At 50.7% G+C, this 16,805-nt stretch overlaps 1 protein-coding gene across 4 annotated transcripts in view; it reads right to left on the bottom strand.

Moving 5' to 3' along the window:
• ASAP2 (ArfGAP with SH3 domain, ankyrin repeat and PH domain 2) overlaps positions 1-16,805 on the bottom strand; it is a 161,678-nt gene that overhangs the window by 18,967 nt on the left and 125,906 nt on the right. For all 4 annotated transcript variants that reach the window (XM_024118649.3, XM_024118651.3, XM_024118650.3 and 1 more), the window contains 5 exons: positions 16,391-16,439; positions 16,147-16,313; positions 13,898-14,031; positions 6,162-6,256; positions 801-990 (listed from right to left, as the gene is read on the bottom strand). In XM_024118649.3, coding sequence (XP_023974417.1) covers positions 801-990; positions 6,162-6,256; positions 13,898-14,031; positions 16,147-16,313; positions 16,391-16,439 — 635 coding nt within the window. The remainder of the gene's footprint in view (positions 1-800; positions 991-6,161; positions 6,257-13,897; positions 14,032-16,146; positions 16,314-16,390; positions 16,440-16,805) is intronic.

Below are 16,805 nucleotides of genomic sequence, written 5' to 3'. Positions count from 1 at the left end.
CTGAAGGAAGTTCTGGCCGGTGGGAGAGAAGACTCACAACTGAAGGCTGTTTCAGGCAGGTAGGTGGGAGGGAGCTGGAGGCCAAGGGAAGATCCAGGTAACGGGGAACGTGAGGCAGAGGGGGACAACGGGCCACCCCCTCCTCCTCGGCTGCAGCACAGCTCTGAGCTGAGCACACGCGGCCCTGGGCACCCTGGCTGCAGTTCCCTATCTTACTCTCGAACACTGAACATTATGGCTCCATACGACGTGCTCAGCTTCTAAGGGTGACCCAGTCCCGTGTGCCTTTATTCTGAGGGTAAGGAGGGTCCAGGGGGCTGTGAGTGTGCGTCCAAGAGCACACCCGTGGAAGAGAATTAGGACACACCCGCCGTAACACTGGTGGTTTCCTGCAGACAGATCCCGACGGTGAGACCCCACCCTCTTGGCCCAGTTCCCCGCAGGGAGGAGAGCAAGAGAAGCAGGCTGGACAGCGGTGCACCAGGCGTGGTCCAAGCTCTCCTTCCCGGTGTGGCCTCGGGAGCTGCAGCCGAGGCTGGCCTGAGGCGCTAATGCGACTCTCGGAAGACAGAAGGAGGCGCTTAGGCCTCTGAGAAGATGCTCCTTCCCCCAGGGATGGACCTTCTTTCCAGAGCTGCCATTACAGTTTTGGTTGAAGAATCAACCACTTATTTCCTCCCCCAGGACTCACTGCCTCTTCTTTCAGAGTCACACGATTTTGTCAGCATTTCTGATGACACTGCCTTGCCACTCCCCGCCCTCTCACCCTTTCTTTTCTGTTTTTACAGGTCTTTTCTTACATGTCCATTGGCCAGTGGGACTTTTTCGGTAAGATCCACACCATCAGCGTATGCTTGGAGTAATCCAAAAATATCTCTTGTTTTGACGGCCTCACAAAGGCTGTGAAGTTTTGCCGCGTTATCCATGTGTCTTTTCCTTGCGTACTTCCTCTCAATGTACTTGGCAGTAATGTAGTCCTTTCTTGCATTCCTGAAATCAAACACAGTTGCCTCGTAAATGATTAAGGGCCTCTGTTCAAACAGATCCAACATCCATTCATCTATAACTACTTAAAAAAAAAAAATCCCGTCCCACCCTCCTTGTAATAAGCAGCACTGGCAGAGAGACACGAAGCAGGAAGCAGGCGCCGTGTGGCTCCCCCTCGGCACCTGTGTTCACTCAGCCCCCAGGCACTTTCAAGAGGCCGGAAACCCTCCAGCTGCCAAGACAAGTGGCATCAAGGCCCGAGTCTAAGGGCTAAGCGGCCAGGTCGCGGGGCTGGCAGCCCTCATGGGAAGCCTGTCTTCCTGTTTGCGGGCACCGTGCCTGGCAGACAGGCTCACCACACACCCGACGAATCAAACGAACTGTCCGTCTTGGTGGTCTATTTCCTGGCCTTCACGCGGCCTTGTGTGTGCAGACCCCGCCTCTCAAAGGAGCTCGGAGCGGCAGCAACTCCAGGGAAGCCAAAGAAGCCTGGGCTCAAACCCTGCCCCACCACAGACTGACGCGCGACCCTGGGCAAGTATGTGGCCTCAATTCTTCTTATCTGTGCAAATGCACACGGCCTGTGAGAAGGGCATGAGCTGACACGTTTGCTGCGCTCATGGCAGGTCCTTAGGGCCTCGGAAAGTACCGATGAACTTGAAAGACAGAGAGCAAGAAAAACAGCAGCTCCTGGTCCCGAGGACTCAGCATTTTGCTCCAAGGACTTTAACAAACAGCAGCAGCAATAATAAAAAATGTAGACACGATTTTTGAGGGACAGGAAACACTAATTACTTCAAGTGACAATCAAGTCAGAAGTGCCAAGAAACGACCCAGTGTCCATCAGCTGATGAACAGGTAAACACAATGTGGTGTCCACACAATGCAATACGATTCAGCCACAAAAAGAAGGAAGCACTGACACAGCCCGTGATGTGGATGAACCCTGAAAACGTTAAGCTACGTGAAAGAAGCAAAACACTAAAGACCACACACTGTGTGATCCCATTTACTGAAATGCCCAGAACAGGCAAATCTGTAGACAGGTAAGCAGTTGCCCAGGGCTGGGAGGAGTGAGGGGACAGAGTCGGGGATGGCTAACAGGTATGGGGGCTCGTTCTGGGGTGATAAAAATGTTCAAAAATTGCTTGTGGTGATGGATGCACAGCTGTGAATATACTGAAAGCCAGTAAACTGTACATTAAATGGGTGAATTCTATGGTATGTGAGTTACATTTCAACAAAGCTCTTTAAAAAAAAAAAAGAATGTCAGGGAAAACCAAATTTCAAATACAAAAACCTAACTGTAGCCAATAGAGCTGCCAGGGATATAGGAAGAATGACATGAGAGGACTGAGCCCCCTGCTTCTTTTGTCCCCTCTTCCTGGAAAGTGCGAGGTACACTGAAATTTCACAAGATCAGGCAGGGGAGGCTGAACTAGAAGAAAGGGCCTGGGTCGTCCCCCCCACCCCCGCCAGGCTGGTGGTCAGCTCTGAGAGCACACAGTCACTCGGGCCTGGCTCTCTGTCACACGGCCGGATCTCAGCCTGGCTCCACGCTCGCCCCCCCCGCCGCCCCCCGGTGACTTTGGGCTGGCTGCTCAACCTCTGTATCGTGAGCACAGCTGCTTGTAGGGCTTTGCAGGATTAGATGAGATGGCACACTGAGGCCTTTAGCCCAGGGTTTCGGATGTCATTACTGTGGCAGCACGGAATGAAGAGGGGCTGGTGGTGGCCCGGGCGGGTGGGACCCACCAGCTCTTCTCGGCTGGGGCACCGCTCACTCCCACCCTGCCACCAGGGCTGCACCCACCACACCTGCTTCTACTACCGTCAGGGGCCCAGCCCCCCACGTCAACCCACCAGGCTTCGGGAGCGGGCAGGTCAACTCCAGGCTCCCAGGGTGGCAAACACCACTCCGACTGCCTCACCCGATAAATCCACTGCCTGGGTGTTTATAAACGCAGCCTCGTGTGAACCGTGCTGGTGGACTTCACACATCACCCCTCACGTGGACAGCTGCTGCGGGCTTACAGGTCGCATTGAGATGTGCTGTCCATCTGACCCTCACAACAGTGCTGTGAACGGGAGCCCGTCCCCTCCGGCAGCCGGACGGCTCTGGGGGCTGCCCTGCTTTGCTGGACTGAGCTCTCCTTCCAGGGGCTCCCAGCCAGCGCGACGCTCAGGCTGCTGCCTGGTTCCCATCTGGGGTTGACAACTGACAACCTGTCTGATGAAACTCTATGGATCCCTTCTGACGGGCAGTGGGGCTGGACATGTGCCAAGGTTTAGGCGGCTCCAGTGATCACTGTGGGACAGTCAGGAAGGGGCCAGAGATGAACTGGACCCTTTACTTTTTAAATGGATTATCCACTTGTCCAGGGCTCCGGGTCCCGTCCCCTGAAGGTCGTCCCCCCACAAGCTCAGGTACAGGTCTGTTCTGGGCAACACCACGCCCCATGGTTTCGTGGAGGGAGTTCACTCTGCCGGAGCGATTCCCCCACGCCCTCTTTTTTTGGGAAAGGATAAGGCTTTTGGAGAAAAGGCGATGAACTTAATATAAGAATGCATTTGGCATTCGTGTTCAGAGAGAGGGGCTTCTTATACTCCCGAAGGACAGGGCGTGCACGAGGGCCCCGAATCACAGGAGAGAAACAGTTCTGGCCTCTGGAAGCAGACGCAAACCTGGCTGCTCCCCCCTTCCTGCCTAGGTATATCTCTCAACACCCCCCAAATCCATCTGAGGAGTCACAGGCCACGAGACAGTCTTTGGCTTCCCTTTCAACAAATTTATCTGCAGATGGTGTGTTGCTCTGAGATAAAGCCAGATTTACTTTAATCTGGAAGTAAAATATTAGCTTATTTAAGTAGCCACAGAGCTAGGACTTCACCTCTGACTTGTTGATTCATTATATATGTATTTCCCACCACAAGCAACGTATTGTGGTGGGAAATACAAAAACGCGTAAGACGCAATTTATTAGAAAAATATGTGTAAATACCTCGGTGCAATGTAAAGTGGGATGGACTGCTTTCAAACAGAACCAAATGCCACAGGAGCCCGGGAGCCCGGTGACTGATTTCAGCTGAGGGGGTATCAAAGTAGGTGGCATTTTGCCACTACATTGGTCACCTGCTCTCATTTTGGAAAAACAAGAGGGGGAAGAGTAAACGTCCTTTTCATCTGTGCCAAGGCTGGGGGGCGGGGAGGGGCCTCAGTGCAGACGGAACGTTTATATCCAAGAGTCCCAAGCAGATGGTATTCATTTTTTTAGAATCATCTTGCCCCACAGTAAACAAATTATCTGCTTTTATAAAGTGGCCCTGGTACCTGGAAGAAATTATTTACCATATACTTTGTTCAAAGTTGATCACTATTACAGCATTTTGTGAGACAAGTCCCTTCACCGCGACAGCAGGTATCCATTAGACAGTAAGTAAAGTGCCGCAGTGGGCCATGATGTTTCCTGTCCTAAACAGATCTTCTCGTATCCCAGGAAGAGTCGGCTCTCCTCGGGGTAACTCTCCAACTGACACCTGCCCCGAGAGGACCCTAACTTGCCAGGGCGTGTGGAATCAGCTGCCGGCACGTGTGCTGCCCCATTGCCCACGACCACGGCGAGCAAGCAGGGCGGCCGACACCAACCCGGTATAAGATGCGTGACCGCTTCACCCCTTCGCACGTCCCAGCGACTCTGCGAGGTGGGGACGGCTGCACCTCTGCTTCTCTTAGAGGAAAAGGGTTCAGAGAGGTTGACGAACCTGCCCAGGTCCCACGATCGGGAAAGATGCAGCTTTCTGTGTCCCGTGCTGCCTCTCCAGGTCTGGGTAAGGATGCAGATTTGGAACTCAGATCTTCATCAAGAGAGGACGATCACTTTGTAAGCCCTGTGCCTGGAATCTAACATCACACCTCGTCCAATCTCAGGGAAATGCTTCACCACTGACATCTGCTCCAGGGCCCGACCGTGAACTGACTCTCACCCAGCACCAACGCACACACGCTCACCTCAGACGCTGACACCTGTGAGGGTGTGGAACGCACACGGTACCTGCTCCTCCCTTTAGTTTGTCTAAGCTCCCTCACCGTATTAAGTCACCTCACCCAAGCGCAGAAGAACACAGATCCCGTGACCTCAGTTTCCAAAGACCGGCCCCCCACAGAGTGTTTCTGCAAAGGGAGGGGAACCACACCTGTCTGCAACGCCCTCCCAGCCACTGGTCCTCCCTGTCCTCGCTCGAGCCCCAGGGGGAGCCCTGCCAGCACTTCCATCTCAGGCTGTCCCAGGGAAAGGCGGTCCCGGTGAATGAATTTCTTCCTCTTCTCCCTCATCACCTATTTCTCACTTGGCCCCCCCTGCCCAAACCCTCTGACCCAGGCTCGCCACTCAAATGCTGTTCCTCTGGACTGGCCTGCTCCCTCCCGCCCCGTCTGCCTCACCTGCACGGCACTTCAGCTGTCTGTAGTGCAGCAGACAGGCACCGGGCAGGGCTGCAGTCTGAGGGGGCAGGCCGGGCACTGCCCTGACCAGCTTGCTGGTCTCCCATCCGCCTCCCTCGCAAGGACCAGCGTGATCTGGGTGATTTATGATTTATTTGATTAGACTGGCAGGAAGTACCCTCGTGGTCAGCTCTGCCTCAGCGGGCCAGCTGGACGCGTGACGAGGCACGCAACTTCTTGATCAGGTTTTGTGCCCACAGTAAAACAGAAACAAAGAAAAGCTTTTTGAAGGAAACAACACCTTTCCCACATTTGCACTGGGAAAGAGAGCGGGACATAATCATGTATCTAGGACAACCGACCCTCCCCGCGGCTCAGAATTCACACTGAGAGAAGGCAGGTGGGAGAGCGACTCCCCTGCCCTGAGGCAGAAGCGAGGTGGTGCCCACACGCCACCAGCAGAGGGCGCCACTCAGGACTCCCTCCGCCCCCGCCCCCTGGCAAATCCTCTTTCCTCTGGCTCCTAAGAAAAGCTGCCAAACCAAATTTCTACTTGGACGTCCAAAACGGTTAAAGTGACTTTATAAACAACATAGGCTGATCTCTTCCCTGAAGAAGCAACAATCGATGCACCCAAGCTTGTTTGTTCCCCTGCCTCGGGGCGGGGGTTGGGGGGGCCGGGGACAAGGCCAACCTTTGCTCAGAAAGCGAGAACAGCCAGCCCCATACTTACATGTCACTGCTCGGGTTGGGTTTGATCGAGTCCTCAGCTGGAAGGCAACACTCCATAATCTCATTGAAGCCTGCATTCCCAATATTCTTGGCAAGCTGTAAAAATGAAAGTCTATTTCAGGGTACTCAATTATTAATACCTTCCACTGCTATACACAACTCACACAGCTGATGATTTATTTAATGGTCACTAAGAAACAGAGCAATAAAGTGGTTTGCCTTTAATGAAGCTGGACAAAACCCAAACCCCAAAGGTACCCATAAAACTAGAGATAAGAAACAGCATGCCTCTTACAGAGGAGTGTTCTCATAAAAAGTCCCCTAGATAGAATGCCTCCAGGGACAGGGAGAATCAGTAACTCGGCCCAGCTCGAGTTTCTTTCCTTGCCCCCCACCCCCCGCCCCAGAAAGAACCTGTGCTCCAGCTGAAACAGATCTAACAGCCTTTGCTTACACCAGCAGAGGGGGTGGCTCATACAGCAGAGAGGGCGCTGGGCCAGGAAGCCAAGATTCGGGTTCAGATTGTGGTCCTATTTCCTGGCGTTGTGACCACAGGCAAGGCCGTTTACCCGAGCTTCAATTTTTTAATAATAAAATGGAGATACCTACCTACCTACCTTGCCAGGTTGTAATAATGATAAAATGGGATAATTTCTGTAAAAGCATTCAATAAACTAGAGCACTAAAAGTGTATCTATTCCAACGTAAGGTCCTTACTTGCCGATCAACCTTCTGACTTGTCAGAAATGAGCAGGTCTTCACCAGTGCTCACTGATACAGACACTGTGCTGGATGCAGCAGGTACGAGGTAAACGCCAGGCCGCCCTGGCACGCTCCTGAATGGATGTGCGGATCTGGAGTGACCAGGATCCCTAAGAGCACGGATTTCATCCCACCCCCGGCACCCAGCTCAGGACCTGTCCGAGATCGGACTCTTCAATATCTAACGAAACAAAGAAACCGAACGGAAGCCCCGGGCCCAGTGCTTTGGAGAGAACAGACGTTTTCATTTCCACGTTGAAAACGATGCCGTGGGAGCAGCGACACTTCTGGTGCATGTGGACACAGGCGGAGTGGGTTTCCCTGCGAGGAAAGGCTGAGCCCCAGTGGCCTCTTCTCACTCCAGGGGGACCGGCTGGAGCAACAGCCAAAGGGACCTGGGTCGGACAGGGCCGAACTTCCTGGTGGCCAGTAAGAGGGGAGCTTGAGGGAGGCCGAAGGACAAGGGAAACACGCCGTCAGCCTGATAATCGGGTGGGGAGCCTTCCTAATTCTTCCCTGTCCTTGACAAGTGAACAGAGCCTCTGGATGCCCCGAGCCCCAAGCTCTCAGCAGCCCTGCCTTGGCTCTTCCTTCAGTCCTCAGCCCTGGCCCCGGGGCCTCAAGGCGACGTCAGGTGGCAAAGCCCCAGGCTGCCTCACCGCCCTTTCCTGGAGACGGGGCTGCCTGTCAGGGTGGTGCAGAGCAGGGCGCCCGGCGTACCGTGGAGCCAATGCCCCGACGATTTCGGGGGCGCCTGGTGCCAGATCCAGGCTGAACCTCAGCGTCAGGGCCCCGGTTTAGAGCCAGGCCCACGCCAAGGCCCCACCGTGCAGTGCAACGTGGACGCCATCCCACACCCAAACCTAGTTATCTGCAGGGCAGTGAGAGGACAAGCCGCACAGCACCTGCGCCTGGGAGCCTCCTGGTCTGCACGCAGATGGGAGGGGGCGCAAGGAGGAGGATTCCCCGGAGTCCGAAAGCTGCTCCCCTTCTGCTTGGGCTTGGCTGGCTTCCTAGGGGACAGCTGGTCGAGGGAGCCACCACAGTGTGCGTCACACTCGTCCAACGCGGAGAAGTATGCCGCCTCGCAGCCTCACCAGGCTCCAGCAAATAGTTCAGCCCGCAGAGAACCCTCTGGAACCATCAACAAAAGCAAGGCACTTGCCGATGGAGGTTGCAGGGTCATGTCAAGAAAATGTGCGGTCCAGCAGGCCGCGCGGGCAGGAGCCTAGGCAGCAGGAAGGCTGGTTAAACAGCCCGGACACACACGCCCTCCACTCCCAGAGCCCCATCCCCAGCACGTGGGGCCGCACCGAGGCTGATGGGGGGGCCCTGGGGTGTTCAGGTGCCGCGTCCTCAGGGAAACGAGCCCCAGGACACACGCGGAGCCCTCGGGCAGGCCGGGCTCCGGGCATGGCACGCAGGCCTGCTCCAAGGGGCTCGGTCTAACGAGACAGAGGTGAACGAAAAGGAAAAAGAGGGCACCGTGATGCGGGCTGGACTGAGTGCTATGGAGACGGCCAGGGGCCGGCAGCAGGGCAGGGACCTGGTCTAGACACCCGCTCTCCCACACCCCGAATTTGCACGAAACCCTGTGTGCGTCTCCCTCACTGCACAAGGCGCCCTGAGGACAGGGACCAGGAGTCACACATTCCTGGAGACCTGCAGCACCAACCCTTGAGGGGCCCCCTGAGCCAGAAAGAGGCCATAGGTTTTCTCTAGAAATTGTTTCCAGAGTTTGGGGTGAGGATGGGGAAACTCCTGCGCCCTGTTTTCATGTTTCCAGGTGGAGGGTCACCAGTTCCTGTGACTTTCTGTCTTCCTCTGTTTTTATGCACCCGGAGGAAAGAAGCAGACAGTGAGAGAGACGACTTCCGTGCCCGAGGGGCTAAGAAGAACAGGCACCCACAGGAGGCAGCACCTGGCGGGTGTGCTGCTCTGCCCGTGCCTGGGCCCCGAGACCGCGTCTGGGGCTCGGCTGCCACCACACGTGTGAACCAGGTCGCCGATTCCGCTGTTTTCAACCGTAAATCAGACCTTTGCTCTCTCAAGCGGTTCCAAATGCATGTGGGGAAATGGGGTGTTGGCTACTGGGCCCCCTCAGGTCCCAGGAGGCTGGAAAGCTTGGGGCGCATGGCATATCTTTAATATACAGGTGGATAAAAAGGCCCGGGGCAGTGAAGGAACCTGACCCTGGTAGGCGAGCTAAGAGACAGCAGTGAGCTCTAAACTGCTGCCCCCAAAGACCGGAGCACGAAAATACCCTGTGGTGCGCGAAATACCCTGTGGTGCGCGAAAAGAGGTGTGTGTCGCGCTTCACCTGCGCCTCTAGAAATTCTGCTCTTGGTGTATTTGGCAAAGTATATAATATACTCCTTAGTAAGTAGTACAAGTATAACTCTACATCACATACATGTATATGTTTTGGTGCTCAATTTTTTCTGATAGGGTTTGTGGTTAAAAAAAGTTCAGAGTTGTGATTTAAGAAAAAAGAATAGAACACAGGCTCTGGCCTCCTTTTTAAAATGGGGTTCTTGTTTAGGTTCGATAAGACAAAGGACTTGGGACAATGCCTGAAGCATAACAGTCACTCAATAAATGGTAGCTGGTTCCACATTTCTTGCTGCTCTTTGCAGCCCGAGTGGCTTCATTTCCGACCCGGGTGAAACCGCAGTATGATCTGTGAGGAAGCTCTTGGTTTCTGAGGGCTTTCCTCTCCACTCCCTCTCTCAGATCCAGCTGTCGGCTGGTCTGCTTTATATTTAACAGTTTGTTAACAACTTCATGAGGAGGCAGGAGAAAGTCATAAAATAGGCCCGAGTCAGTAATATGTGCTCCTGGGGGTTTCTGACCCTGTTCTTTGATGGCAGAAGGTTTTAAAATTACTAACTCAAATTCAATTCCATAATAATGAAATTTCCTTTACTAATTTCACTTACGATGTGAAACTGATCATATGATACTAGGCTCCTCCTACCAACAATACTGTTTTAAGTAGGACCTGAAAATCAGAACTGAAATCATCATCTTCTACGTTAAGGAGGAACTTTATCTTTTTAAAATTTATGCTTATCAGGAGGTTTTCTGAAAGCAGATTTGTTTTAAAATCTAAGGATCTTAGGCTGATACATGCTTGAGCAGTGAAAATGGCACAGCTTCCCTGAACTCTAATCAAATTAATACTTCAATTACCCCAGTTTCTCTCCACCGAGTAAGAAGTGACTCTAGAAGCAGGAGGCAAAGGGAAGGCAAGATGACTGCTGACCAGCTGCCTTCAGGACGCTGCTGAAACCCACTCGGTTGACATGGGAATCAAGCACGCTTCGAAACAAAAACAAATTAAGAAGGAAGTGGTGAAACTGGCACGACATACCATCAGGGGAAACTGTTTACAAACCCCAGGCAAGAAAATACTTTATGGAATTAAGCAAAAGACTTCTGTCATGAGGACCACGGTGAGACCACATGGGGGGACAGGAGCTGCACTTTACGGGGTGAGCATCTGTCTATTTAGAACACAGTGCCAGCCAGGAAATGAAAATCCCTGCTCGTGTATCTGCTGCCTCCATCAGGCCATGCACAAACCCCTCTCCTGTCACAGCACATCCATGTGTGTGGCTCTGTGACTCTGCTCTGGAAAGCAGCCCTGTCCGGGCTGCAGTCTCAGACACGACAGCAAGTTATCTTCCAGTTCACCCTCTTAGCTCTTTAATAGGGTATAAGGGGTCTACTTAACATGTGCTGCCCAAGAAAACGTATTCTGATGAACACACCAGCCCAAGACCCTGACATCACTGTTCTGTGAACCCGAAAGGTTCACAAACGGAACAGTTAACCCGGGTGGAGACTCCCTACGGATTAACACGTTAGGACATGCAGACGATTTTTCTGGAAGGATTTTGTTCAAATCATCTTGGAGGAGAAGGTAACAACAATAATAATAATAGCTAATACTTTATAGTTCTCACTATGTGCTGGATGTAATTCTGAACACACAGACATAGTGTGTGTGTCAAGCCTTCAGGAGATCTTTTGTTCAGGCATCTGACTGTCTAAGCAAAATAATAAAAGAACCAGGTTCTCTAAAAAGGCTTGAAATTCTCCTGCTTTACAAATGGTACTAACAACACCTGACACACACCCTCCACCTATTGCTTAACAAATGGCTGAGGCATAAGGGTCTGGAGGTGGTGTCATGCCCGCAGTAACAGGGTTGGGGTGAGAGGGGGAGACGTCCGCCTCCTGTGAGTGGCCAGACAGGCAGAGTTCAGGGGCAAAGAGAGGGTGGGAATACACCCCACGTGATTCAGGCCTCTGCCCTTTGTTTTTCTGATAACCACGCAGGAAAAGAGGTTTAGATAAGGGAGAGTTTAAAGCTATGGCAGAGATTAGACATCGGACATATCTGCAGATCTTAGTTAAGCAGCCTCTTCCTGATTTCTCCATAATGGCTGAGAGTTGGTCAAACTTTGAACACCTAGGAGAATATACAGACAGAGATGCAGACGGAGGCTCCAGGAGAAGAAACAAAGATCTGAGCCTGGGATCAGAAGCCAGCTCATCTTTTCATCGAAATGGAAACATTCTCCTTCCAACCGTCTCTGGTGTTTCTCTCTGCAGTAGGCAGTAGTCTCAGGCAGATCATCAGTTAAGTTTCTGAGACACATTTAAGCAGGTATAACAGATGTGTCAGGATCAGGCTCCTGCCAGCTTACACAAGCCAGCTGTTAAACAGCCGTTATTAAAAATTACATTATATAAACTCATGATCAAATAAACTATACTAGGGAAGTCCCTGGGGGTCCAGTGGTTAGGATTCCCCACTTCCACTGCAGGGGCCCAGGGGTCGATCCCTGATCGGGGAACTGAGATCCCGTAAGCTGCGTGGTGCAGCCTCAGAAAAAAACAAACAAAAAGACTATACTAAAAACAAAGTAATACTCAAAACTCATCACTTCCTAACGATTTTACTATGCCGTTTTTGAAGCTGTATTTGTGCGGCAAACTTACTCCATAATGTGTGCGGTCTTTCCCACCGCACATTCAGTTATCCGCAATGTGGCCTGCAAATGGCCACGGTGGGAGCATTTACATCACGTGACTGGGACTACAAAGCCGGGCTTTTGTCCCTCCCAGAGAGCTGGCAGTTAGACATGGGTCAGGGGTGAGGATGGGGAGTGAGGAGGGACGGCAGTGATGTTTAAATGCTCTCCACAGGGAGAGTCCTCAAGGGTTAAGAGTGTGAGCTCTGGAGTCAGATTAAAGAGGCCTCCACCCCAGATCTGGTGCTTTGATAACTACATAACCTTGGGCTTGTTAAAGCATTCTAAGCCTCAGTTCCTCTTTTGTAAAATGGGGCTAATACACCAGGGCCACAGGGCTGGAGTGAAGAGCAAAATGAGCTAAGACACACAAAGCGCTCTGCCTCGTACAAAATCAACAATTACTGTACGAGGCAAAAAGTGCCTCCTACAAAATCAGCAATTATTGCTTCAGCATAAACCACGTAACACTTCCAATTGTTTTAAAAAAAACCACCAGGGCAGTACAGCAACTGCGGTAGTTTACCAGTGCTCACTGAGAAGTAATTTATGTTTCTCTGAAAATATACTGTGAGAATTTCAAATCTATGCCATCACCAGTTACCCAGGATACCGCCTGCACACACACAGCTCTATGATGGAGGCTGTATGCGTTATGACACTAACAATAACTGTAGTGTGTAACCAAGAATACACTGCTTGGGTCCCGCCAAGGCTAGCTTAGATGTAAACTTGAAGTAATCAGTGATGCTACTAAAACTGGGCTACCAGAATCCACTCTAGTTTCTCCCAGCTTTGTCCCTCCAGACCGTAAACGAACTCCTTGGAAAGACAGGAAGGATTTGACAAGATAGTCCTAAATGCATTACACGTTCAGACACGCTGGATCCAGAATAGCCATCGGTACGACTTACGGCCCCCTGAGAGATCCACTGACCACAGTAATTGATTTTCTGCCAAGACTACTGCTCTTGACATTAAAATCAATGGCAATCAATATCCACTTAATAGTCACTGTCCAATGCTCAGCCACCTCAAGAAACAATTTCAAACACTACCTTCTAATCAGCAGTTATAGACTGTGAAAACAGTCCGAAGAGCTCAGTTTTAGGCGCCCCAAAGCACCGCCCATGTGTGATATGCTTGTTCCTCAGTGGGGCCAGTCTCAACGCTCTGAAAGTCACTTTACAGGAAATGCTTCAACCCCCTGATACACTGCATGGCTTATGTGTTATCACCCAACCAACAATGAAACACTTTTTTCTTTAAAAACAAAGGCAGTAGAAGCAAATACCAGTATCTCTCCCAAAAGGCAACAATAAGGGACAGAGGACAAGTCCACCAGAGGCTTGAGCCAGGTAGTGACCGCACCGCAGACTCGGCAGACAACTCAGGAAGAATGAGTCCTTTACTGTCTCTGGGCTCTGGGTTCTGCACCTGCTTCATGATTGGGGTGAACTGGACTCTGCCACCATCCTATTCCAGAATCTCACACCAGTCTCAACGCTCCTTTATAAGTTCAATTCATTTTATTCATTTAAGGATAAACCTTTGTGGGACTTCCCTGGTGGTCCAGCGGGTAAGACTCCGTGCTCCCAATGCAGGGGGCCCAGGTCCGATCCCTAGTCAGGGAACTAGATCCTGCATGCATGCTGCAACTAAAGATCCTGCATGCCACAACTAAGAACCGGCACAGCCAAAAAAAAAAAAAAAAAAAAAAAAAGAATAAAGCTTTGCAACCCTCAACTATAATACTAGCAGCTGAGGAGGAAGAATTACCAGTGAGTTTCTAATTGCCCAAATCCACTTGGCAATATCAACAGCTACCAGCCCAGTGGAATTTTAAGAAACAGAAACAGATTCGAGTGCCAAAATGAAAACCTAGCTTTCAGATCATTTGTTTTCACTCCAAAATCAAGGATTTGAAACGTACCAGCAGCTCAGATGTTCCTAACACATCTAGCGTCAGGGACTGCATCCTGGAGTAGTGAACCCCCAGCTCTCGGTGGATCCCAGAACACTCAATGCAGGTCAGAATGCCCAGGTTGGTGGAGAGCCACGTAGGATCTGCCAAAGAGAATGGGGAAAATCGGAGCTTGTAAGGAGAGGGCAGGGGTCTGAACTTTTTTCCTGCATAGTTACTGAACATGGAGTTTTGTTGCATCATTAGCCTTTTTTTTTTGGATCCTAGATGCAGCTGGAACCCTCGTTCATCATTAATTACCACCAATTTACACACAACACACATATGTGCACGTATCTATTCTCCTTCCTCTTCCTAGGGCTCCACCTCCCCATCCTTCCATTCATTTGTTAAGCACTCCCAAGGGGCAGGGCTGTCTGTACAAGAATAAGTAGGACACGGCGCCCTCTAGTGGCCGAGGGTCCCTGGATACAGACCACCTCCATCACCAACCTGATGGTACCAGCAAAGGGGACAAAGTCTAGCACCACATGGGGGGCTGTCTTAACACACGTCTATATGTCAAACACGCTAATAACCGGCAGAGAACACCCACTATGTGCTGATGCCATGCTCTGTTCAGCACAGAGTTGAAGCAATTATAGTAGCAATAATAGCTCAAAGTGTGAGAGCTTCAGAAATTACAGGTGCTTTCTCTTAATTTCTCATTTAACACATACAAGAGTGCCTGGAGGCACACAGGGCAGGTGTCTTCACCATCTTGCTCAGAGAGGTGAAGGGCCTTCCTTGCTTGAGGCTGCAGAGCCAGACTGCAGCCCTGCCTTCATCTGGGCTCAAACCCACACCCACACTGCATGTTTACTTGCTCAGCGAAGCCTCCTAGCCATGTGCCAGAGTAGGCGCTCAAGAAATGCTTGACGGATGAATGCTGAATTTACTGAAAACACGGAATTCCAAATAAAACATTCTTGAGGACATGATCACAGCCCAGAAGCACAATTCTCTTTAGAATTGCTTGTTGCCCTCAGAAACTCATAGGAGGCAAATATGGCAACCTTGGTCACTAGTTGATTGCAAAATTATTTTTAAAATGTTCAAATTATAAACATTTTATCCGAGTTCGTAAATACTCCTGGGCACTGGTGTTTTCACTTCACTAGACCTATTCTACCGAATCGACTGTCATGCTTTTGGTGGGTATGAGTGTACATTTAGACTGTTTTATATCACTCAGACTGTCTTTTAGCATTTTAAAACAAAAATGTCATAGCTTTGATTCCTTATAAGAGTGTTTTAGAAGTCCAAGTACTACACTGTCCTCGTCTAAGAAAAAGCACAATTTGCCACCTTCACTCCCTGCAGCATCTCCTGCCAAAGGTATGTTTTTTACAGTCTGAGACCCCATGAGGTAATTCCTCAAATTACCCCCAAATACAGCCTCCAGGGTAACAGGAACCCACGGCACTTCTCAACTGTCCACTCTATTTTCGTTGTGCCTTTTTTAAAATGGAAGTTGTCACAGAACGAGGGGAACGAAAAGGCACAGGGCCATCCTAAGCAGCCCACAGCGTCTCTCATTCCACGACGTTCAGGGAACGCTCCTCCACAGCTCCCCTAACACCGGCCCATCTGAGCTACAGGAATAAGTCAGCTCATTAAACGCTTAAAATACTGGTTGTTAAAATCTACGATAGTTTATGTCCATTGAAAATGAAACCCCAGTAGGCCTTATCAAAACACAGAAATAAACACCTCATTTCAGGAATGTGGCAGCTGGCCGGGGCTCACAGACAATCTCCACTGGTCCCTTCATCTTCCAGAAAGGGAAACTGACATCTAACAAAGTAAGTGGCTCTTCCAGGGTCACAGACTAGACAGCGGCTTAAAGTTGCTGCAGAAGTTCTACAAAGCGGTACAAAGGGAGGACGGATTGAATCCCGGAAAAAGCCGCAGCCTGGAGCCAATACAATGACCGGATGACCCTGGTTCCACCCTCGCTGTGTGCTTCTGTTTTCATTTCTCAAAAAGCATTTAAACCGTTTCAGCTCTATGGGGCTCTCTCCCCGCAGGCAGGCATCTTCCCACCCTCTCCCCCACTTAGTCTGCACACAGTTCAGTAAGCCTCTGTGTGACAGCGTGAGCTCAGGCTGGGCTGCGCTGAACTTGGTGTTTGAAATGAAAGGGAAAATCAGTGACTGGCTTCTGTGAATCGGAACAGGATTTAAACGTCCTAGAGCTGGAGGGGGTGGCTGGGTCACCTGGCGCCCCGCAGTCGCAACACACGTCATTGCCTGTCATCCTCTGGACCTCAGAGATGATCTCCTTTGTCAGTTCTTGGACTATGTTATTTTCTCCCGTACTGTCATCTCCCTTAAATGCATTGTTTAGAGCTTCTTCTTTGCTGTTTTGCAGCACAGACATCCATCTAGAAAAATAACAGTGACGCTGTGTTAAATCCCAAGGACAACTGCCCTTCCAAGGTCCCACCCCCAAACAACTTACATTTGACATTCCTGTTCGTCCTCTGCTTGAAAGTGGTATGTCCTGTCATCTGCACGGCAAGAGGGGTTTCATCAGTTGTGAGCCCTGACAGTAATCCATACACAATTCCAAAAGAAAGTGGTTTGTAATTAACCTCAGGAAGAGTCTAAACTCTGCCACGAAGTCAATTATTTGTATACAACCAAGCACTCCCTCCTGCCCTTTACAAGCCCTCGCCTGGGAACTGTGGCTTTCTAATGCAAATTATCGAGCCAGCTCTGTTCCTCCATTCAAGTCTAAAGAGAAGCAACTTGCAAAAACTGAAGCTCTTCAATGAAAACCATCACTATCCTTTCAAAAGCTTTTTTTTTTTTTTCTCAACTCGCTACAGAGTTGGCCCCCAATTGTTATGGCCCTTTGAATAGTAAAAGCCTTA

This window comes from Physeter macrocephalus, chromosome 12 (assembly GCF_002837175.3).
Source record: "Physeter macrocephalus isolate SW-GA chromosome 12, ASM283717v5, whole genome shotgun sequence".
Classification (NCBI taxonomy): domain Eukaryota; kingdom Metazoa; phylum Chordata; class Mammalia; order Artiodactyla; family Physeteridae; genus Physeter; species Physeter macrocephalus.
This window is presented reverse-complemented; position numbering and strand designations above follow the sequence as displayed.